Raw genomic sequence first — 23,649 nt, forward strand, 5'->3', positions numbered from 1 at the left:
TCTCTCTCTCTCTCTCTCTCTGTGTCTCTCATGAATAAATAAAATCTTTAAAAAAATAATAAAATAATAAAATAAAATAAAATAAAATAAAATAAAATAAAATAAAATAAAATAAAATAAAATAAAATAAATAAAATAAAATAAAATGACAGAGACATGTCAGAAGGACACAGCAGATGGTTTGAAGAGGCTTCCCTGCCCAAATCTGGAACAAGGTAAGTATCAAAATAAGTATCAATAGCAACAAACTATAATTTATAAAATAAGAATCTTCAAGTCTAAATGAATAAATAAATGGAAGATAAAAGGCTCTTCCTTACAGTAGAATGCCAATTAATAAACTTCATAAAAGAAATGATGGAATTAGAAAATCACCTGTTCAGCAACCAACAAAGTAATAGTTTCAGGCAAGAATCACCACTGGATGCTAAATCCAGTGGGTAAAAGTCTGATGAGAAATTGGTATTTACGTGGTTTCAAAGTGTATTGCCATAAGATACTTACAGAAGAAAAATAATTTTACAGAGAAATTCCACCTTAATGAAGTGATCAGAGTTAACATCACTTGTGATCAGACACATAAATACTACATACCTCCTGATAGTATTTCTGCCGAAAGTGAATCATCTGAATCAAATTGTGATAAAGTGAACAAGCACTTTATTATTACTTTTATCAAGTAATCATACTATGATCATGTGTAAGAACATCCTTGTTTTTAGGAAATACACACACAAATAAGTAGGAGTAAAAGGACATTATGCCTGCAACTTAGAAAAAAAAATTCTTCAAAAAAGGAACAACTACTTCCTCCTTTGATTTCCCATGAACTCCATGTTAAGTTTCTACTATGGTATGTATAATACTTTGTTTTTCTTATTGGTAGGAAAAGAAATGTGCCTTCAGAGGTAAACATTACCCAAAGTAGAAGTCAGTAATGACAAACCACAAACTGAACCAAGATCTAGCTGCTAAAAGCCAGTACTTTGTTAAATCATAAGATGGTAGAATGCTCAGCAAATGTTTGCTATTTATATTGTGTTTATTTTTCAAAAATATTCACATAATTATATACATAAACAATCTATTCACAAATAGGTTTCTTAAACTAAAGAGTTTCACCTATACAACGGAAACCCCCAGCACCAGCCTTATAAGTTCTTCCTTTAAAGATAAGAGATAGAACTCAACTTGGCTAACACACTGAGTTGGTAGCAAGAAAGAAACAATACAGGATAAATGAACATAATCTAGAAGAGTCTTTATTGATCTAGCCCTTGCACTTTTCCAATCTCATCTCTTGTCATTATCTATATCTAATGTCCTCTATCCTATGTGAAAATTTATTCCCACAATTAAGCATGTTTTCCTCCATTTTTAAGTCTTTGCATTACTGTTCCTTCTGATTACACGGGACCCCATTCCATGTCATCCTGATAAACTCCTACATATTCTTTAAGACCAGCTCAAATAGTATTTTCCCTCAATGAATCCTCCTCTGACTTCCCCAGGCATAGGTAGATGCTTGCTCCCTATTCTCCTGAAATACCATGTACACTATAATTAAACTTTTCACATGAAAAAAATTATTTATTTACAAGTCTCTCCTAGACTATACATGAAAAAAGGAATTTTGTCATTCACTTTGGCATCTTTAGCATCTGAAGCATAAGTAGGTTCTTTGTCTATACATTTATATCTTGCTACATGTCCCAAAGGATTAAGGCAGAAGCATTTAATAAATATTTCTTGCAGTAATGAATATGGCTGTTTTACCACTTGAAAAAAGCTTGGTTTTTGTTTTTTGTTTGGTCAAATCCCAACTCTTCTTCATACGTAAGATAGAAAATAAATAAACCAAACTCCCTGAATACTGGTAGTCAAGGGGCACCCGGGTGGCTCAGTTGGTTGAGTCTGAGCCTTTGGCTCAGGTCATGATCCAGAGTCCTGGGACAGAGTCCTACATCCCAGCATTGGGGCTACTTGCTCAGCAGGGAGTCCGCTTCTCCCTTTCCCTCTGCCCCTGTCCCTGCTCATGCTCACATGCTCTCTCCTCTCCCAAATAAATAAATAAATAAAATCTTAAAAGAAAGATTGGTAGCCAAAAGAAACCCGTTTCTCTGTAAAACCAAAGCAGTCATAATGGGTTTAAAAGGAATACCTTAACAAGCAGAACTATGTATATGCACAAACCATACCTATTTGCAGATCAGAGAGATAAATGAATTGCTGTTACTGCTTTACCCCAGTACAATTAATCCTTTGCTTTTCATCCATGAACAAATTATTTGTCCAATCTGAATATTCAACGTTACCTGCAGTGCTTGTTCTTGGATATCACGAAATAATTCCATATCTTTCTCAGTCATGATTTCCTGGCTCCCAAAAAGCCGTTCCTCACTTTCTTGTTTGCCATCCCAGCCATCCTGATTGTCTGCACGTAAAGAAAGGGCTCAGATGTTATTAATATTATCCTTAGTTTAATATATGAACTCGAAAAAATTCAAAAGCTTTTATTTCAATTTGAAGACCTTAATATTATTTTTAGTAGAAAAGAGGATAGCAATAAACTGACACCTAGAAAGAAGACTGAGTAAATAATATGTACATATTGTATCCGCTTTATTATGAAAACCTGAACTGTCCTAAAACATAAAATTATTACATAACTAAATTTCAACTTCATTAAGACATTATATTTTAGTATAACATTACAAAAGTTTGATGAGCACCAGGTCACATACAGAAGTGTTGAAACACTACACTGTACACCCAAAACTAATATTATACAATATTATACTGTGTATGTTAAATAACTGGAAATTAAATAAAAACTTAAAAAATAATTACATACAAAAGCAGAGCAGAAAAAAGATCTAAGGAATATGAAACTTTGAAATGATATGAATATAAAATTTTTAGTATGAAGTTAATATATAAACATTCAAATATTGTTTTCAATTCTTTGGTGCTTTGAATGAAGTTTATGTTACATCAGGACAGGATTTTCATCACATGGGACCAAAACACAGAAAATTTATTCCTTTTGATGATCCTGTGATCTTCATAAGGCCAGTACATTCTACCTCAGCATAACTAAGATAACCTCCAAAATAACTACCATACTCCCCTCACATTCTGGGTACCTTTTTAAAGCAAAACTCCACAAATTTGAGGATCACAGATGATCATCCCCTGGGTAAGTATGAGAAATTATAACAATCATTCAGTAAATGATGCATCTTCCTCACATGAGCAAGGAAATTCATGAAAGGACTACTGGGGGATTATGTAGATGGCTATCCTCTGCACTTGAAGATGACTCTGCTGGTGACTAATTTCCTATTTGTGTAAGTATGACTGATAAGACCAATTTGTGACAGTTCTTTTCAAATTAAATAGACATAGAGGCTGCTATTCACTTAGTATAAGAAGAATAAGGACAAGGACTCACTGGTGAACTATTCCCAAAGTGAAAAACATGTATCTGAAGATATTATGTGACTTTAATGCCCCCTAGTGCATGACACAGATGGATGCAGGAACAGATTTATAGTAAGCACTGAATAGCATTCTATCAGATGGTGCAGACTGTTCCTTAAATTCAACAATTCATAAAGAAACTTACAAAAGTCAATTACAGCAAAAACTCACACCAATGTAAAATAGTCAATATTTCATCTAATAATTTGTTTCTAAAACTTTCCAGGAGATTCTTATAATTATCCATCCCCAGTGAAGTAGTTAATTCAGAAAAGCCTTTCACTAGGATCTGCTTTAGATTCTTTCCTCCTAAGTCCAACCTAAATGGATTGCATATTTTCTCAGATAAATATACTCAGACTGGAGCTAGAGTGTACATGGCTGATAAAGACACGAAAAGTACTTGAACACTTAAAGAGTAATTAGTTGATTGCCACACTGGTGAAAAGCCAACCAATACAGCATAAAAAGGGGAACCTGGCAATGATGAAATTTCCTCTCCTGTGCTGGACCCATCAACCATTTATATAAGCAGGAAAGAAGACGTAGTGAATACAATCACCAATGGGACATTCAGTGGAAGGAAATCAAAATTAAGAAATTCTTTTGCAGTCTATGAGACACTACATTTTTGGCCCTTGTGATCCAAAAAGAGTCCATTCTCATTCTCCTATTTTCCTCAGGACTTTTCTACTTCCTTCACAGGGTTAGGTCTGTAAACTCAAGGCACTAAATAGCAATGAGACTAGTTTAAACTTTAATTACCAAGACAGCTAATCAAAATTTCCTTCCTCTGACTTGAATTACCTGGTACACTACTAAGTTTTCTCTACAGAATTTTTCTACTTTGAAAGTTAGGGAACTTAGCCTGATATACAAGTATGAAATGAATTAAAGAAGGAATGTTACAACTAATACCACAGAAATACAAAAATCACAGGAGACTACTATGAACAATTTATACCCAAAAAAAACTGGGCTGTCTAGAAGAAATGCATAAATTTCTAGAAATATACAACCTACCAAGATTGAATCATGATGAAATAGGAAATATGAACAGACCAATTTCTATAAGGAGACTGAATCAATAATCAAAAACTTCCTGACAAAAAGTTTCACTGGTGAATTCCATGGAACATTCAAAAACACTTAATACCAATCCTTCTCAAACTCTTACAAAAATAGAAGATGGAACTCTTCCAAGCTCATTTTATGAGGCTAGCATTACCTAAGCCAAAGATACCACAAGAAAAGAAAGTTACAGGTCAATATCCCCAATGAACACAGATGAAAAATCCTCAAAAAAATATTAGCAAATCAATTTCAACAATACAATTAATGGGTCATATACCCTGATCAAGTAGGATTTATTCCAGAGATTCAAGGATGGTTCAATATCCAAAAAGTCAGTCAATATACCACAATAACAAAACAAAGGATAAAAATCAGATAACCATTTCAGGAGATGCAGACAAAAATTTGACAAAATTCAACATCTAGGATAAAAACACTCAACAAAGCAGGTATAGAGAGAAAATACCTCAACATAATAAAGGTCATATATGACAAGTCTACAGCTAACATCATACTCAAGAGTGAAAAGCTGAGAGCTTTTCCTCTAAGATCAGGAACAAGACAAGGATACCTACCCTTACTACTTTTATTCAACATAGGATTGAAAGTTCTAGCTTAGAGCAATTAGGCAAGGAAAAAATAAAAGGTATCCAAGTTGGAAAAGAACAAGGAAAACTGTCACTATTTGCAGATGATATAATATATAGAGAAAACCCTAAAGATGCTATCAAAAAACTGTTAGAATTAATAAATGAATTCATTAAAGTTGAAGGATACAAAATCAGTACAATAATCTGAATTGTTTTTATACACTAATAATGAAGTACCAGAAAACGTAATTAAGAAAACAATCCCATTTACCATTGTACCAAAAAGAGTAAAATACCTGGGAATAAATTTAACCAAGCAGGTGAAAGACCTGTACATTGAAGACATACCACTGTATATGTATAAATATATGTATGTGTGTGTCCAGACATACATATATGGCATTAATGAAAGAAATTAAAGACACAAATAAATGGACAGATACTCCATGCTTGTGGATTGAAAGAATATTGTCAAAATGTCCACAGTTCCTAAAGCTATCTATAGTTTCAATGCAATCCCCATTAAAACTCTAATGACGTTTTTCACAAAAACGGAAAAAAGAATCCTAAAAAATTTATATGCAACCACAAAAGACCCCAAATAGCCAAAGCAATCTTGAGAAAAAGGACAAAGCATTAAAGCTGATTCCAAACTATACTACAAAGCTACAGTAATAAAAACAGTATGGTATTGGCATGAAAACAGAGTTCAATGCAACAGAATGGAGCACCTATAGATAAACTCAGGTCAATTAATTTACAACAAAGGAGCTAAGAATATACAATGGAGAAAAAGAGAGGGTTTTCAATAAAAAGTATTGGGAAAACTGGACAACTCAAATGTCAAAGAATGAAACTACATAACTCTCTTACACCACACACAAAAAGTAACTCAAAATGGGTTAAAGATTTGAATTTCAGACCTGAAACTGTAAGACTCCTAGAAGAAAACATAGATGGTAATCTCAACATAGTTTTTAACAATCATTTTAAAACGCGATACCAAAAATAAAAGCAACAACAAATAAGTGGGACTACATCAAACTCAAAAGCTTTTGCATAGCAAAGGAAACCATCAACAACCTACTGAATGTAAGAAGATATTTACAAGTCATACATCCAATAAGGGGTCAATCCAAAATATACAAAGAACTCATTCAACTCAATAGCAAAAAACAATCCATGGGGCGCTTAGGTGGCTCAGTCAGTTGTGTCTGACTCTTGATTTCTGCTCAGGTCAAGATTTCAGGGTCATGAGATCAAACCCTACATTGGGCTCTGTGCTGGGCATGGAGCCTGCTTAAGATTCTCTCTCTCTCCCTCTGACCCCACCTTCCTGCTCAACTGTACTCTCTCTCCATCTCTCCAAAACAAACAAACAAACAAAAAAACACAAAAACAATCCACTTAAAGATGGGCGGAAGATCTGAACATTTGCTCAATAAAGACACAAAGATGGGCAACAAGTACATGAAAATATGCTCTACATCATTAATTAACAGTAAATATGCGAATCAAAAACACACGGAGATATTACCTCACACCTGTCAGAATGGCTATTGTCAAAAAGACTAGAAATTACAAATGTTGGTAAGAATATGGAGAAAAGGGGACCACTGTGCATTGTTGGTGGGAGTGTATACTCATGCAGCCACTAGGGAGAACAGTATGGAGGCTCCTCAAAAAATTAAACAGAACTGCTACACAATCCAGCAATTCAATTCCATTTCTGTGTATGAATCCAAAGAAAACAAAAATATTCACTCGAAAAAATATACACCCCATGTTCAATGCAGCATTATCTACAATAGTCAAGATATGTAAACAACCTAATGCAACCATAGACTAAAAAAACTGTGGTGTATGTGTATAATATTATTCAGCAAAAAAAAAATTTTTTTTTAAGATTTTATTTATTTATTCATGAGAGAGAGAGAGAGAGACAAAGACAGAGACAGAGTGAGAAGCAGGCTCCATGCAGGGAAGCCAATGTGGGACTTGATCCCGGGACCGCAGGATCACGCCCTGAGCTGAAGCCAGATGCTCAACCGCTGAGCCACCCAGGTATCCCTCAGCCAAAAAAAAATTTAAAAAGAAATTGTGCCATTTCTGACAATATGGATGGACCTCAAAGTTTTTATACTAAATAAAGTCAAAGACAAATACTATATATATCTTCTTTATACGTGGAATCTAAAAATAGATAAGAAAGAAAAGAAAAAAAGAAAAGAAAAGAAAAGAAAAAAGAAAAGAAAAGAAAAGAAAAGAAAAGAAAAAAGAAAAGAAAACTCATAGATACAGAGTGGTTTGCCAGAAGGGGGAGAAATAGAGGGTAAGAGAAAAGGGTGAATTATTTTCAATAAATGAAAGAAACATTTCAATAAATGTTTCAATAAATCACATTTTAAATAAATAAATGAAAACTAGGAAGCTTAGCCTGATACATAAGTAAATGGTCTGAAGCTGTAGTTCTTTGTCTCTTTTAAAGTATAATCCATGAAATATTACAACTAAATTTGCCAAGATTTGAAGTAGAAAAATCAGTGATCTTACACCTGCATATATTTTGGTCTTTTCTCTATGCTTAGATCAACAGCATTTTATCCACCCATACTCTTCCGATTTCCTTCTGTAACTAAAGTAAGCACCATGATGCTCATCACATGATTTGTTTTGTAATTTATGAAATGTAAAGATATCCTTGATTTAAAGTCATACCTTAAATTTCTATAGAAGATTCTTTGTGGTTCTACCAAAAAAAAAGGCACCATCTTTTGCCTACAAGTTCCTATTTGCCCATTTTTATAACTTCATGTTCAGCGTCTCAATTCCTGCTATAATTATCATCTTACTTTTTTTTTCCACCTTACTTTCATCTAATATGTATCTTTAATATGTTCTTTTGTCCATAACCAATGTTTAGTAATCAAATGTAAATCTATTCCAGATAACTACTGTTATTCCAAATAATACACTTTGGGAATACATTTGCTTCTTAAGTGAACTTTTACCTGTGGGCCAATCTGAAGTGCTCGATTTTCTGTTGCCCTTTTTCCTGATTCTATATTGCTCAGAATAGTCTACCACTTCCCCTCGAGGTTTCCGCCCATCGGGGGAAGGGGTGAAGAATTTGGTAAGGCCATCAATGAGCCCTTTGGTTTTCTTGTTAAACTTCAAGGGGACACTGCTATCTCTGCAGAAGTCCAAGCCATCTATTCTTTCTAAATATCCTTCTTCTGATGATGATGCTGATTGGCTGGAAAGAGTGATTTTACGTTTCCGACCCCGTCCAGGACCAGTTCGAACTTTGCTGAAGGGACCTTTTGATCTTTAAAAAAAAAAAAAAAAATCAAACAGGGAAAAGGGTAACTATTAAAAAATAAATCTTTATAAGGTTTCTATTTAATATAGAACATGTCATTAGTAAATAACCTATGGTTTTATTTAAAAACTATATTAAGAATATTCCATAAGCCATAAATATTATAGAAATGAGAAGTAATATTGTTATTAGAAATAATATTTCTGGAAAGTCGTATTTTATAGCAAAAAGAATCGTAGGTCGGGAATCAGAAGGTATTTTTAACTCAGAATTCTGCCACTTTATAGCTATATATTTTAGAGAAATTACATTCCGTCTATACAACAGTGTCTTCATCTATAAAATGAGAGTTGGACCAGAGGACAATTAAGACTCTTCCAGGTATAAAGTCCTATGATCTCTGCACCAACACAGAGTTACCCTTTTTCCTCTAAACACAAGGATGGGTTACTCTGAAAGTCAAGAATTAAAAGATCATCTTACAGGAAAATTAAAGCTTAAGATTTAAAATATGAACTACAATACTGATGCTGTGTATTTCAAGCTGCTAATACCCATTCCTTTCAGTTATTGTCTTCAAGACAATCTTAAAGTATAAAAAGGGTGGGTAAATTTTTAAGAATAGAGGTTTACTGGCTTAAACATATCTTACATATCATCAAAATCAAAAGGGAATTACTATAGACACTTAAAAAACAAAAAGAATTAGATACTGAATCTTGCCCCACATCCTCCACACATAGCCCAGTTTCCTAGTCCACAAGAGACTATTATATCCCTGATTTCTGCTAATAGATGAAAAATACATTATATTATTTTGTATCAGGATACAAAAATGGGACTTGGGTATGACATCAATAGCAAAAGTTTTCCAGTAGTTTATACATCTAATATAAATAAACTACTGAGACCACATCAGGAGAGGAATCTGCGAAATACTAATAATAACGTTTTTCTTTCTTGTTTACATAAGAGGAACAATATTAGGCAGTGGTTAAGAGTCCAAAACAGGTGCCAAACTACTTGTGGATTTTAATCCCAGTTCAACACTTACTATAAACTGTGCAAGTTAATCTTTCTGTGTTGTAGTTTCCTCCTTTGAAAAATAAGAGTAACAACAATACTGCTTCATTTGGTTTTTGGGAAAATTAAATGATTAAAACACTGTAAAACACTTAGAACTTTATTCTAACTTGGCACTTTATTAAGAGCTCAGTAAACATAGCCATTATTATTACATAAAAGTGCCAATTTTAACAACTGGAATTTTTTTCATAAAGCAAATAAGTATATCCTACACTAGAGAGAAGACCCTATCCTTTTCTCCCCTCACCTTGCCACAAGTACAACTTACACCGTGTTTTGTTTCTTTAACCTGTTTTTCGGACGTCCTATTGGGTTAGCATAGCGCCGTTTTATCTGTGCTGCCTTCTTCTGTAGAAGTTTTCGTCCTTTTTTCCTAGGTCGACATATTTGACATATCCACATGCCTATAAAAAGACAAGATTCTACATTAGGCACAACAGACACAGATACATGGAAAAAGTTCAGATACTCTAGGAATTCTTAACCTCTTGTAGGTCAAAGTCTCCCATTTAAAAATCTGATGAAAGCCCCTTAGAAAAATAAACATGAAAACATATACACACAAAATTCTACAAACAACTGGAAAAGACGCACAAATATCCTGAAACCCACATATGGTTGAAGTCCTCTGATCCTTGGTTAAAAACCCCTGCTCTACCCCTGGCACCCAGATAGAGGTTTCTAATTACCATTCTATAAGAAAAGAAGCCAGATTTCCATAGAATAATAACTGATTCCAGGACTGAAGCAAGGAAAATACTTGATAACCTGGAGCATCTTATAGTACTCAAAAGATGAGAAAGGCATGTCAAAAGGACCTAGAAGCTAACTTGAAAGAGCTCCCAATCCCCAAATCAGGGTCATTCTGAGCAAAAAAATAATCACATCAGTGGATTACAACTCACTAAATAAAATAAACATACATAAGTCCATTACTAATATAAATAATTGAACAAATAAATGTGAAAAGGGATAGCTCTTCCTTACAGAATTCCAATTAATAAACGTAGAAGTGATGATGGAAGCAAAAAAACCGTCACTATGTAAACACCAAAGTAAAATTGGTGCAAGCAAGAATCACTGATGGATACTAAAGTTAGTACAAAGAGGAAAAAGTAACTTTAAGGTCAAGTTTCTACTGTAATCAAGTGATCACAGTTAACATTACCAGTAACAAGACATATTAGCATTATACAATTGCATTTACAATGCACTAAAGAAGGGTACAATTTCACTTCTGTGGTATTCTTGCCACTTTATAATCTTAATTTCATCATGATAAAGAAAAAGACAAAACCAAATCCAAGGACTTTTTACAAAATAGCTGACCAGTTTCTTCAAAACTGTCAAGGTCAGGAAAGACAGTCTAAGGAATTAACACAGACTGGAAGAGACTAGGGAAATATGATAAATGCAACGTGAATCCAGCGCTGGATTCTGGACCACAAATTCAAATAAGATCTACAGATTAGTTAACTGTATCATATCAGTGTTAATTTCCTGATTTCAGTAATTGTACAATGGTTTTACTTTTTTTAAGATTTTATTTATTTGACTGAGAGAAAGCATGCACAAGCAGGGGGAGCAGCAGGTAGAGAGAGAGGGAGAAGCAGATTCCCTGCTGAGCAGGGACCCTGACACAGGGCTCAATCCCAAGACCTTGGGATCATGACCTGAGCCGAAGGCGGACACTTAACCAACTGAGCCACCCAGGAACCCTGTACAATGATTTTATAAGATGTTAACATTAGAAGAAAACAGGTAATGGGTGCAATAAGAAGTCTCTATACTATTTTTGCCACTTTCCTGTAAATCCACATTTAACTCAAAATTATTTCTGTTTTAAGCTGCAACAAAACTTCTTTTGTAGGCACTAAATACCCAGGAATGTAGTCCTAAGAAAATCTTTCTTCTCTTGAATGATTCTCAAAAAGCCTTTTGTAACTCCTGAGACTTCAAATGGAAGAGGTAGGAAAGGGGGTATTTATTCTTCTAATACATACAAATCGAAGACTTTTCAAAAGGTAACAACCAACAGAATGACATAAGACAGACTCAAATAAGATTCTAAGTGGAATACTTTGACTATACCTAAGGCTGAGTCCCTTTCCATCCATAGGAAAAGTTTTTCCAAGAAGAAATTACCAAATATCCTCTACGCACTTTACTTAGGAAATCTATTAAGTCACAAAATCAGAATTAAAAATGGAATTTGTGATAAGACAAAGCAGGAGAGGCTAACTGAATTTTTTTTTTTAAAGAAACTATAAGCATATAAGATGGAAGTTCAACCGGTGGTTATATTCCAACCAAATACCTTTCAAAGAAAAGGAATCAAAAGAATAGAATACCATGAAGCTGGAGTCTTATGAGTTAGGGCACAAAAACAATTTGTTTGGAAATTACTTTACTAAAACATTTTTTTTTAGTTTTGAATAAACTAATAGCTCTAGGCCTTTCAAAAGTGATGAACAGTGAAATAATTAATACTGATATAATCAACATGACCTAATACAATTGCATTTCTTCCTTTACAGAAAAGAGATATTTTAAAATATTACATAATGTGAGTATTTTATCCTCTAGCTATAGAACTGGCAAATATTCATTCATAAAGGAACTACTTCACTGTACATGGATACTTAAATTGAAAATAGAGGAAAACAATAAGCCCATATACATAAGAATATTAGGCTTCCTAACCCCCACCTTTAAAGTGACAGCTCTCTTCCTACTTACACAGAAAGATGAAAATTATTCTTTCATTTTAACAAAGTAGATAAAAAGTGCTTTCACTAATATGCCCTTTATATTGCCAGTCTGATTTCAGAAAGTATTTTTCACCTTTTGGCATCCGGGTGAGTGGTGGGTCACAACACTCCATGTGAAAACCTCGGTCACAGGAATCACAAAAGAGCATGTTATCCTAAAAAAAGAAAGGACAGTTCTGCTTAACCTTATGAAACAAAAACATGTCAGGATCACAACTTCATAAAACCTAAGAAGTTTCAATGATCTCATAAAGGAAATGAGCTGCCATAATAGTCAAAGTTTCCTTAATTTATTGAAAAAAAAAAAGTTTCCTTAATTTGTATTAACTGAGTAAATGGACAGTCTGAGTTAGCAAAAAGTTTTGCTTCAACCAATCTTTAATAAAGAACTAGTTTCATAACTTTCAAGTTTACCCAGTAACCAGACATAAGCTAACTTTAGTTTTTCTAATGGAAAGGAGAAAAGGATGATTTGTGGTTAATATACTAACTGACCATTCCTAAGTGAATGCCTCCACACTACTCAAATTTCAGGAGTATTTCTTTAAAGTGGCTTAGTCTCTCTGCAAACATAAAATTAAGGTGCTTTAGAAACTACCTAGAAAATCTAAGTCTCAAAGAGTAAGAATTCTAAACTAAGGATGTATAAATTTTTTTTAAGATTTATTTATTTATTCATGAGAGACACAGACTGAGAGAGAGAGGTAGAGATGGAGGCAGAGGGAGAAGCAGACTCCTTGCAAGGAGCCCGATGTGGGACTCAATCTCAGGATCACGAGAGCTGAAGGCAGGCGCCCAACTGCTGAGCCACCCAGGCGTCCCAGGATGTGTAATTTAAAGAGACTCCTGTTTCAATTCTGCTGGATGAAGTAACTGAAAGGAAAATACCAATTGCACATTCTACATCTATAACAAATATTAACATTGTAAGGCAGAGATACTCACTGCATTTTTGCCTTGATCTCGACAAGAGCTGCACGTTTTACACTCAATGCACTGCCACCGTAAGGCCTTCACTCTAACCGTTAGTTCAGGGGAAAACTTTAAACAGGATGGATGACCTAGTAAGAGGGGAAAATTCTCAAATGAAACAATCAAGAATCATTTTTTAATTATATTGAAGGAATGATGTAGAAAAAGGCAATTACCTTAAATCAAAATATATCAAAGAAAAGATGCTCTTGGAAGCTTGCCAGAAGTGTCTCATCAGGACTTGGAATTCCAATTCAGTTTTACTGATGCTAAACAGTACTTAGTACACCATGCACCCCCCGATGTGATTATAAAAAAACCTGACAAACTCTTAACCTTTATTAAGCCTGCATTAAAGATAATGTATGTATACATGCTTTATGTACATGTTATGTACATAACATGCCTAGGCCATTTCTGGAAGGATACACAAAAACTGTTTCCAAATGTAATATCCTAAGAGATGAAGCTGTAAACATTTTGAAGAAGGATTTTACCTTTTACTTTAACACCCTTCTGTGGTCTCAATTTTTTAAACAATAACATGTTACTTTTATAACTAAAAATATATTTTTATTAAACCCATCATTTAAAGTTACTTTAGCTAAAAACTAAAACCCAAGCAATATCTCCATTGTGATCAGAATTAACAGTAACAGAAAAAAAAAGTTTCCTCTTCTAAGAGTTAGTATCCATTTGAGTCTCAAAATTTTAGGAAACCAAATCTGCCCTTACTCTGGAAAGATTTGCCCCATTCCCCTAAAAGTTGTTTATTTTCCTTTGGTGAGAGAAAAGGCTGACTAAATTATTTTCTCTCCTCTCCTTTCTATTCCTAAATAAACTTCTTTTATGAGATGGTATGAAGTTTATTATTAAAACATCACTAATATTAAAGGAAAATGGGAGAGAAAATGTAAAAATCTCATTCATAATCTCATCTTCCTAGATTAGCCATTCCCTCTTCTACTTTTCCTTTTTAGACTTGCTAAAAGCCCTTGCACAGTTTTAATTACAGGGTATATACAGTTTTATTTTGCTTTTCTTCATTCTTTTAGTCAAGTAAACGTTATTTTATATTCTTTAAACTGAATAATTCCACTCAATACCCTATAACCTACCTGGCCATTTCCCTATTGTTAACTATTTAAACTATTACCTGTAATTCACTACAATGAATTACTTTATGTTTACAGATTCTTTCCTTCTTTTAGATTAATTCCTTAAAATAAATTCCTGAAAGTGGGATTGGTAAGTGAAGTGAAAGAAACATTTCTATAGCTTAAGACGTAGATATGCACTGCAAAAACATGTTTCTGAACCCTCTGATATAATATCTAGTGCTACGACATGTACAAATATTTTACTATTTCATCAGCTCTACATTTGGGCTCTTATCTTTCAAATTTTATTATTATAAAAGTTATAAAATGACACTTCACTGCTATGCTGGTGTGCATGCTTATCATTACTTAGATTAAATGTTTTCCTAATATGTTCAACAATTAACTTTCTCTCATATAAACTACCTCTTCATAGGCTCTGACCTTTGGAGTTTATGCTCAAAATGTAAATATGCTCTTCACACTTTATAGCTTTTGGCCCTTTACCATATTTAATGCAATTATTTTACCCAAATAATTCTTTTAAAAATTTTGGGTATTTTAGTTCTTAGTTTGGAAATTATCAGCTGTCATACATATGACTATGTCCACAGTTCTCTTCCTTGACGACTGTAATAGCCAGGCTCCAAGCTGCCCTCCAAATATTCTTGCCTTTTGGCAAGAATACCAAATGACACACTGTGTAGCTCCCTCCCACAATGAATAGGGCCAATTTGTGTGCTGAAACGACAGGCTAGGCCAGGTAATAAAAGATATTGCAGATTCCATCTTGCTCTCTCAAATACCTGCTTAGGAGAATTCAGCAGCCATTGTGGGTACACATGCAGCCTGAAGAAGTTGTTCAAATGGCAAAGAACTGAGGCTCTCTGTGAACAGGCAGCATTAACTTGCCAGCCCAGTAAGTCAGTCATCGTGGAATGGGAGCCCACAGATAACTGAGTACCAGTTAAAATCCTGATTGCATCCACATGAAAGATCCCAAGTCAAAACCACCCAGGCAAGCCATTCCCAAATTCCTGACCAACAGGAACATGAATTTTAAAATGCTGTTGCTTTTAGTTGCTACATTTGGAGCAGTTTATATCTAAGGCAATAGATAACCAATAGTTGTTTATTTTAATAGTTCTTTATAAGTTCCTTCTATTGTTTTCAAATTGCAAAGAACTCAGAGACCACCTCAAATATAATGTGCCTTAGAAGGCAGGGCTATAACACAACTCCCCCACCCACCCCCATTTTATTCCTACCTCACCTGAGCAGATCCATTTTAGATTCCCATATGATTTCTTAAGGATTCTACTATAAAAATAGTTTGGAAATCACTGCACTGTGGGATATGTCACTATATTTTTACCTAATATTTTGTGATTTTATGGTTTATATTTAACTGTAAAAATCCATCCAGAGTTCATTTTGGTTTGTGATATTATGCTGGATATGGTCACCTACCACTCAAGATCTCTTCCTGCCTTCTTCTGAAGCCTTCTCTTTTATTTAATTACATTAAATAAAAAACAAAAAGCTAAAAACTGTACTTCTTAGACTCCTTTGCAGCTAGGGTCTAAGTATGAATTAAGTTCTACTAACTGGATGTGTTTGAGTGATTTTTTGAAAGAGAAAAATGAAACAAAGACCACTCTTCTCCTGGTACTGACTGTTTTCTAATGATAACGTCATAGGAATGCCAGTACCCATCCACTCTTCACCTTAATGGCTATCCAGAGGTAATTATGGTGATGGCCAAATTCAGCCTTTCAATATCCAGCTACAATCCTGCAGCAGCCTCCTGCTTCCACTTCTTCCAAATGGAGGCAGATATAAGTGACTCCCTTGTTGAATCAGTTCTGTAGTATTCCAGAATCGGTCCTTAAAGCCCAGCGTAGAGCTTTCCTCTTCAGCCCTTCTAATAATTTCACAAACATCTGGTCCTGGTATTAAATTTCTTTCCTCTTGAAGTATCTAGAGTGGTTTCTGGTTTCTCGACTAAATCATGATTGCTACAAATATAAAATACTGAAAATTAAGCCAATGATCAAAGATAATGTATAATGTTGATTTACTAAGGCTATCCTACAAAAACTTGTAAGTTCTGAAAATGTAAACCAAGAATATCTCTGGAATTGACAAACTAGGAGAGTCTTTGCAAAATCATTTTTAGAGCCCACGATTTCATACAGCTCACTAAATTGCAGTGTCAACATTCCATTTCCCAATGTGACATGTGTAAGTTTCTATCAAGAAAAACAAATCTGTTATCATCCTGGTTCTATTCATAAAGCCTGATGCATAAATTAAGAAAGATAAGTAGTGATTATTAAAGAAACTAGCAATAATTTCAAACTGATTGCTGTGATTTGAACAGATGTTTGATAGTCAAGTATAAAGACCAACAGGAAAAAATAAGTCTATGAAAAGATTTTTATAAAAAACAAAACTAAGACCTGGTTTAAATGAACTAAATAAAACATTTCAACTATACATTTAAATAAATCCCTCCCTAATCTAGAAGTTCATCTCAATTACCTTAAACCAGAATCAAATTAAAGTCTTAGTTTTATAAGGATCAAGAATACCACCTCAGTTAAATACACCTCCCTCTTGCCTGACAGCACACGTCAGAAGGAATCCAAGGGATTACATACCACTGTTGCCACAGTCGGCACAGGAGATGAGTTCCTCTGGCTTCTTTTCTCGATTTTGTTCCTTTGTACCAAGACAGAAACTACAGATGGGGATTGGTTCAGCAACGGGCTATAAAGAAAAAAAATTCACTCAGGTACAAGTACTTTTTTTAGTATGAATACAAAGACATTAAAATTACAGTCTTAAATTCCTATGAGAGTTCTATGTAACTTTAAGATAACTGTATCACTCTCCTAAATCCCCAACTAAGTAAGGGAGTTTTTACAAAACCTGCTCTGGCTGGACCGTTATAACTAGTCCTTAGAGTGACAGCTTTGGTCCAAAAAAGATCACAACCACACTGGTCACTTGAAACTAAATGACACAGTATGGATTAAACAAAGCAAATCCTTCACCTAAGATTTTTAAAATTTCAACTGAATTAAGCATAAGAAATCACAGTATCAACCCTTAAAAGGTATGTCATGTAGGAGAAGTGATAAAATGTGCAGAAGTAAGCAGACATTAAGACAGCAGACATTAAGTGCTAGAAGAGACAAACAGTAAGTGCTCTGTACAAATGAGAAAGATAAATTTCAGTTGTGGTTTGGAGAAAAAAGGTTGAAAGAGGAAGATAACATGTAGTAAGTATTAGTACCATGTGCTATGAGATCCTAAGAAGTTTGTCCAAGGACAATTGATAATAATTGTTAAAACCGAGTTTAAAACTAGGTTTCTATGTTCCTATACAGCACTGCCCCTGCCCTCCAGCCCACAGGATGCAGAGAAAGACAGTATAAGTAGTATAAACAAGATGAACTTAGGTGTGCAGTCTGCTAAAGCCAGTGCTTAAAGAATATGGTTTCTGTGATAAGTGTAGGGGCCTGGGTACAACAGTTTGTGAAGATTGCCACTGAATGTTTTATAAAGACGTTGGACTTTATTCTGCAAGAAGAGAAGAGTAACAGAAGGCTATTGAACCAACCTGTATTTGAGGGGGAAAAAATCCAGTAGCAATATCAAAGACAAATGGGGGAAAACCCAAAGATAGGTGGAACATTTAAACAATGACCACAATAGTCTGTTGAAGACAAGATGAACCCGAAAAGAAATTTTTTTTTTTAGAAAAGGGAACAGAAAAAAAAGCTATGGGATTAGGAAATCAACTAGTTATGGAAGTTGATAGAAAGAAATGAGTTAAATATGACTGACCTAATGAAAAGATGGTGTGAAACATTAAGTCATTTTAAAAGAAGAAGATCAGGAGAAAAACAGGTGCTGAGTTTGATGTTAGATGTAGTTAGTTGGAGGCACTCCCTGTCATATCTTAACCATTTATACGGGACAGAGATATAAAGCCCTCAAGATTCTTTTAGTCTACTGGAGACAACAGAGAAAGTGTCTGTCAGTACTAGAGGAAGGGAATCAAGTAGGAGAAAGGAACGTCAGGGGAAGGAAGGCTTCCCAGACTCTAGTTCTTCTGGAGATATTTGACAGCGAAGCCCCCTTAACGGGGTATTCAAAGAAAATAAAGAATCAGGCTTGGGAGGAGGGGGATGAGCTTAGCTTGGGACTTACTGAGCTTAAAATGCCTATGGAGCATCTATATAGCAATGCCCATGGACTTTACGAAACAGGGATCTGGAGTTCAAGAGAAAGGTTGGCCTGGAAATTAAAATCTAGAAATCAAATACCTTCAAAATGGCATTAGGATTCTCAAAGTTGATGAGTTCTCCCATGGAGAACAGTCAGAAAGAAGAGACCTAAGGTCAGAACACCAATATTAAAGTGGCTGTTAGAGGAAACAACCTGGAAAGGAAATGGAGTACTGAGAGAGTTGGATGGTACGTCAATAATGTTCAACACAAGCAAGTTAACAGTATTGCTCATCCAAGAGATAAAATGAGAGATGAACAGCTAGAAGTTGTCTTAATAATTGTGGCTGTGGTAAAGATTGCCACATCCTTTCCCAATTAAAACTTAAATAAATATTTGGAGGAAAAAAAGGAGTATGATAAAGAAGAGAGAGTAAAGTCAGGAAAGACTTCCCTGAGGAGTAGAAACTGGAAGTAAGCTCTCAGTTACCAGGCCAGTCACAGAATGGAAGCTACTAACAGCATATTTAACTAACAAATGGCTTCTATCCAGAATACATACAGAACTCGTACATGTCAGTATGGAGAAGACAGACAATTCAATAGAAAGTAGGCAAAAAACTTCAACAGGCACTTCAAAACAGCAAACATATGAATAATATATAAATGGCCAAAGAACATAAGAAAAGATGCTCAACCTCATTAGCCATCAAGGAAGCAGATATCAAAGAATGGCTAGAATTCTAAAGACCAGCAATAGTTAAGTGTTGATAAGAAAGTACAACAGAGGGATCCCTGGGTGGCGCAGCAGTTTGGCGCTTGCCTTTGGCCCAGGGCGCGATCCTGGAGACCTGGGATCGAATCCCACGTCGGGCTCCCAGTGCATGGAGCCTGCTTCTCCCTCTGCCTGTGTCTCTGCCTCTCTCTCTCTCTCTCTCTCTCTCTCTCTGTGTGACTATCATAAATAAATAAAAATTAAAAAAAAAAAAAGAAAGTACAACAGAACCCTTACACTGCTGGCAAGAATATAAACTGACAAAACTACTCTGAAAACTATTTGGCAGTATCTACTAAAATTAAACACAAGCATATTATATGACCCAGCATTTCCACTCCTCACTATATATCCACTAAATGAAGTACACACACACACAATTAAACATAAACAAAAATGATCAGAACAGCATTATTCATAACAAAATTTACTCAAACAAAAATTCCCAAATAACCAGTAATGGGTGCACAAATAAACTGTACTATATCCATACAGTAGAGTAATAAACAGTAATGAAAATAAACAAATTACAATCAACAACATGGATTACTATCGCAAACAATACTGAATGAGAGAATAGACATGGAAGAATACATACTGTATTATTTTATTTATATAAAGTTCAAAAACAGTTCTATATTGTTGTAAGTCAAGACACCAGTTACCTTTAGAGAGGAAAGAAGAGGTAGTAAATTGGCTTCTGAGGTACTGGTAATGTTCTTTTTCTTGACCTGGATGGTGGTGTCATGAAGTTAATAATATTTAAGGCATATTCTTACAAGCTGTGCACTTTTCTATATGTTTTATTAGAATTATTAAACTTAAACTAATGAACATCTATAGAGTAGGATAGTGTTACCTTTGAAATATTCAGAAAGAAATACCATCAGTGATTTGGACACTGGAGTTTGAAACTTAGAAGAATAAGGTAGAAAGATTTAAAAGACAGCAACATGGGATCCCTGGGTGGCTCAGCGGTTGAGCACCTGCCTTTGGCCCAGGGCATGATCCTGGAGTTCCGGGATCAAGTCCCACATCAGGCTCCTTGCACGGAGCCTGCTTCTCCCACTGCCTGTGTCTCTACCTCTCTCTCTCATGAATAAATAAATAAAATCTTTAAAAAAAATAAAAAAATAAAAAATAAAAGACAGCAACATGCAGGTGATAACTGACAGCACCCAGTGAGAAAGAGGAGTGAAGTTGTAGTAAAGGAGAGAGAACAAAGGGAAGACACTGGAGAAGTGAGATAAAATCTAAGACGGAAGGAATAAAATATTAAAAAAAAAAAAAAAGAAAATCTCAGACAGAAGAATATCAACATTTAGAAGCATCCTAGGGGAAAAAAAGAGAGAGAGACAAAAAAGCATCAGTCTGAGGTAAAACAGAACCGACAGGAAGTGATGACAAAAGAATTACAAGAAGCAGAGAGCAATCAACAATCAATGTTGGGAAAATAAAATATCTACTGGATTATAAAACTAATAAATGGTTGGAGATCTCACTAATAGTGAACCTTTTTCAGTGATAGGATAAGAACTAAACTCCTGGAAACCAACAAACTGCTATGAAGGGCAGAGAGCAGACAGGAGATAGCTTTAAAAAATGTTAAAGGGTTTTGATGTGCTCTAGGTATTTAAGATGAGAAAGGTTAAATCTATATCAATGTGGAAGACACACATGATCAAAGACATTCAAGAAACAAGAAATAATAGGAATATATTATATAGTAAGGTTTAAAGCTGCACTGTTCAATACAGTGAAACTAAAACATGGCTATTTGAAATTTGAAATAAAATAAATGTTATTCCTCAATCACACTAGCTACATTTCAAGTACTCAACCTTCACACGTGGCTAGTGATTATGGTATTAGCACAAATATAAATATAAAACAATTCCATCATTACAGAAAGCTCTACTGGATAACACTGGTTTTGGAAAGAAAAAAAAGGAAGAATTTTAAAGCAAGGATAAAGGGACTTTATAATATAAGATGGTGTAGACGTATTGTTTGTAGGTTGATGGTGGGAAAAGGGAGATGTTGAGGGTGCTCATTTCTGACAGCCTCATTATTTCTGGAAAATAGGAAATAAAAATCGCCTGTCAGAAGTGGAGCAGGAATTGGCTAGATACAGCATGAGAAAGTGAAAGCTGACTGAGAAAACTGACAGGTAAGATTAGCTGGGTCCAAGAACAAAGATAACGAAAACACCCTCCTATCAAAATGAAAAGTGGACACATATTTTTCAGACAAGAAAGAATCAGAAAAATATGTATTAACATAGAGAATAAACTCAAAATAGAAGGGAGAAAAGTTGATGGAGCCCCTACAGAATGGCTCAATCTCTTCACTAAAATAGAAGACAATATTACCTGCTTAAACAGAAGTAGATGGGTATGGGTTTGGGCATTTACAAAAAAAGTCTTGAAATCTCTATGTGGAAGATGAAAGAGGATCAATTCAGGATGAAAAATAAAACTGTCAATCAGCCCTAACCACATAGCTAAGATCAGAAAGTTCAATCTGTAGTATTTCCAATCAAAATGCTTATACAACTTTCCTTAACACTTCTGAAGCCTTGGACTGACAAAATCAGAGAGCTGTAGATTGAGGAGATAAGCCAAAGGGTGAAGTCCACTAGAATGCAAATAGAAATAGATTTGACCTTTGAACAACACAGGCTTGAACTACCCAGGTCCACTTATAATAAGCAGATTTTTTACAGTATACTACTACAAGTGTATTTTATCTTCCTTATGATTTTCTTAAGATTTTTGTTTCTCTAGCTTACTTTATTATTATAAGAATACAGTATAGGGATGCCTGGGTAGCTCAGTGGTTGAGCAGTTGCCCTGCCTTCAGCTCAGGGTGTGATCCTGGGTCCGGGGATCGAGTTCCACATCGGGCTCCCTATGAGAAGCCTGCTTCTTCTTTCTCTGCCTGTGTTTCTGCCTCTGTGTGTGTGTGTGTGTGTGTGTGTGTCTCATTAATAAATAAATAAAATCCTTTAAAAAATATAGTATATAATACATATAACATACAAAATATATACTGATTGATTGTTATGTTCTTGGTAGAGCTTCAGGCCAACAATAGGCAATTTAGGTTAAGTTCTGTAGAGCCTAAAGTTATATATGGAATTTCGACTACACAGTGGTCAGAGTGCTGAGCTGTTCAAGAAGGGTCAACTAAAATGATGGGCCACAAAGTTAAGGCTGGGCAGCATAAGCAGAAGGGGGCTGACAAAAAGTATTTGAAGTTAAGGTACCAAGGGAATCCTGATGAACTGAAAATAAAGGTCCAGTAGGAAGTAAAAGGATTGAACACCAGGGTCCACAGGGTGGAATTTTTTATTTCCCTATGTATAAAGTCCTAGCTAATAAAGGAAACCTCAAATCACAAATGTGCTTCAATTCTAATATTCAGTAAGCACTATCAGAGACATTTGAGGGAACAGTGGTGAAGAAGGCAGCCAAAGCCCCAACTTTCATAGAGTTTACACTCTAGCTGACTACAGAAAAAAAGTAAAACACTTTAAAAAAAAAAAAAAAAGCAAAAATATGGTATTAGTAGATAGGAAGAACTTCAGGTCAGAAGAATTTGTTCAATAAAGCAACAAAAATCATCTTAGAGACAGTGAAGATCAAAGAATGTGTTAACTCTTCTTGGGTCTCTCCTCACCCTATCCTCTTTTTAAAATAAGGTAAGAAAATGGAAAAGTAGGTCTACTAGTAGGATATGGACATAAATCAATGTAATGACCTACTAGTGCTAAACTAGTGATACCATTTTCACACATAAAGTACATTATATTACCTCAGTAGTCTGGTTTAAAAAGGTCTAAGTTGAGGAACACCTGGATGGCTCAGCCAGTTAAGCATCTGACTCTTAATTTCAGCTCAGGTCATGATCTCAGAGTCATGAGATAAAGCCCCACGCTGGGTTCCTGGGCTCTGTACTCAGCGGGGAGTCTGCTTAAGATTCTCTCTCTGGGGGGGGGGGGGGGGGTGTCCCTGGGTGGCTCAGGGGTTTAGCACCTGCCTTTGGCCTGGGTGTGGTCCTGGAGTCCCAGGATCCCATATCAGGCTCCCGGGGCATGGAGCCTGCTTCTCTCTCCTCCTGTGTCTCTGTCTCTCTCTCTATGTCTATCATAAATAAACAAACAAACAAATAAATAAATCTTTTTAAAAAGGTTCTCTCTCCCTTTCCTCCTCTGCCCCTCCCCCACCTGTGCACAC

General features: G+C 35.0%; 1 protein-coding gene across 7 annotated transcripts in view; it reads right to left on the reverse strand.

The window, feature by feature from the left end:
- Positions 1-23,649, reverse strand: part of KAT6A (lysine acetyltransferase 6A) — a 113,423-nt gene that overhangs the window by 37,199 nt on the left and 52,575 nt on the right. For 4 of the 7 annotated variants that reach the window (XM_077849340.1, XM_077849341.1, XM_077849342.1 and 1 more), the window contains 7 exons: positions 20,077-20,142; positions 17,062-17,170; positions 13,272-13,387; positions 12,400-12,481; positions 9,824-9,959; positions 8,159-8,475; positions 2,316-2,434 (listed from right to left, as the gene is read on the reverse strand). In XM_077849340.1, coding sequence (XP_077705466.1) covers positions 2,316-2,434; positions 8,159-8,475; positions 9,824-9,959; positions 12,400-12,481; positions 13,272-13,387; positions 17,062-17,170; positions 20,077-20,142 — 945 coding nt within the window. The remainder of the gene's footprint in view (positions 1-2,315; positions 2,435-8,158; positions 8,476-9,823; positions 9,960-12,399; positions 12,482-13,271; positions 13,388-17,061; positions 17,171-20,076; positions 20,143-23,649) is intronic. The other 3 variants (XM_077849345.1, XM_077849347.1, XM_077849344.1) reach the window with 2 other exon arrangements.

This window comes from Canis aureus, chromosome 15 (assembly GCF_053574225.1).
Source record: "Canis aureus isolate CA01 chromosome 15, VMU_Caureus_v.1.0, whole genome shotgun sequence".
Classification (NCBI taxonomy): domain Eukaryota; kingdom Metazoa; phylum Chordata; class Mammalia; order Carnivora; family Canidae; genus Canis; species Canis aureus.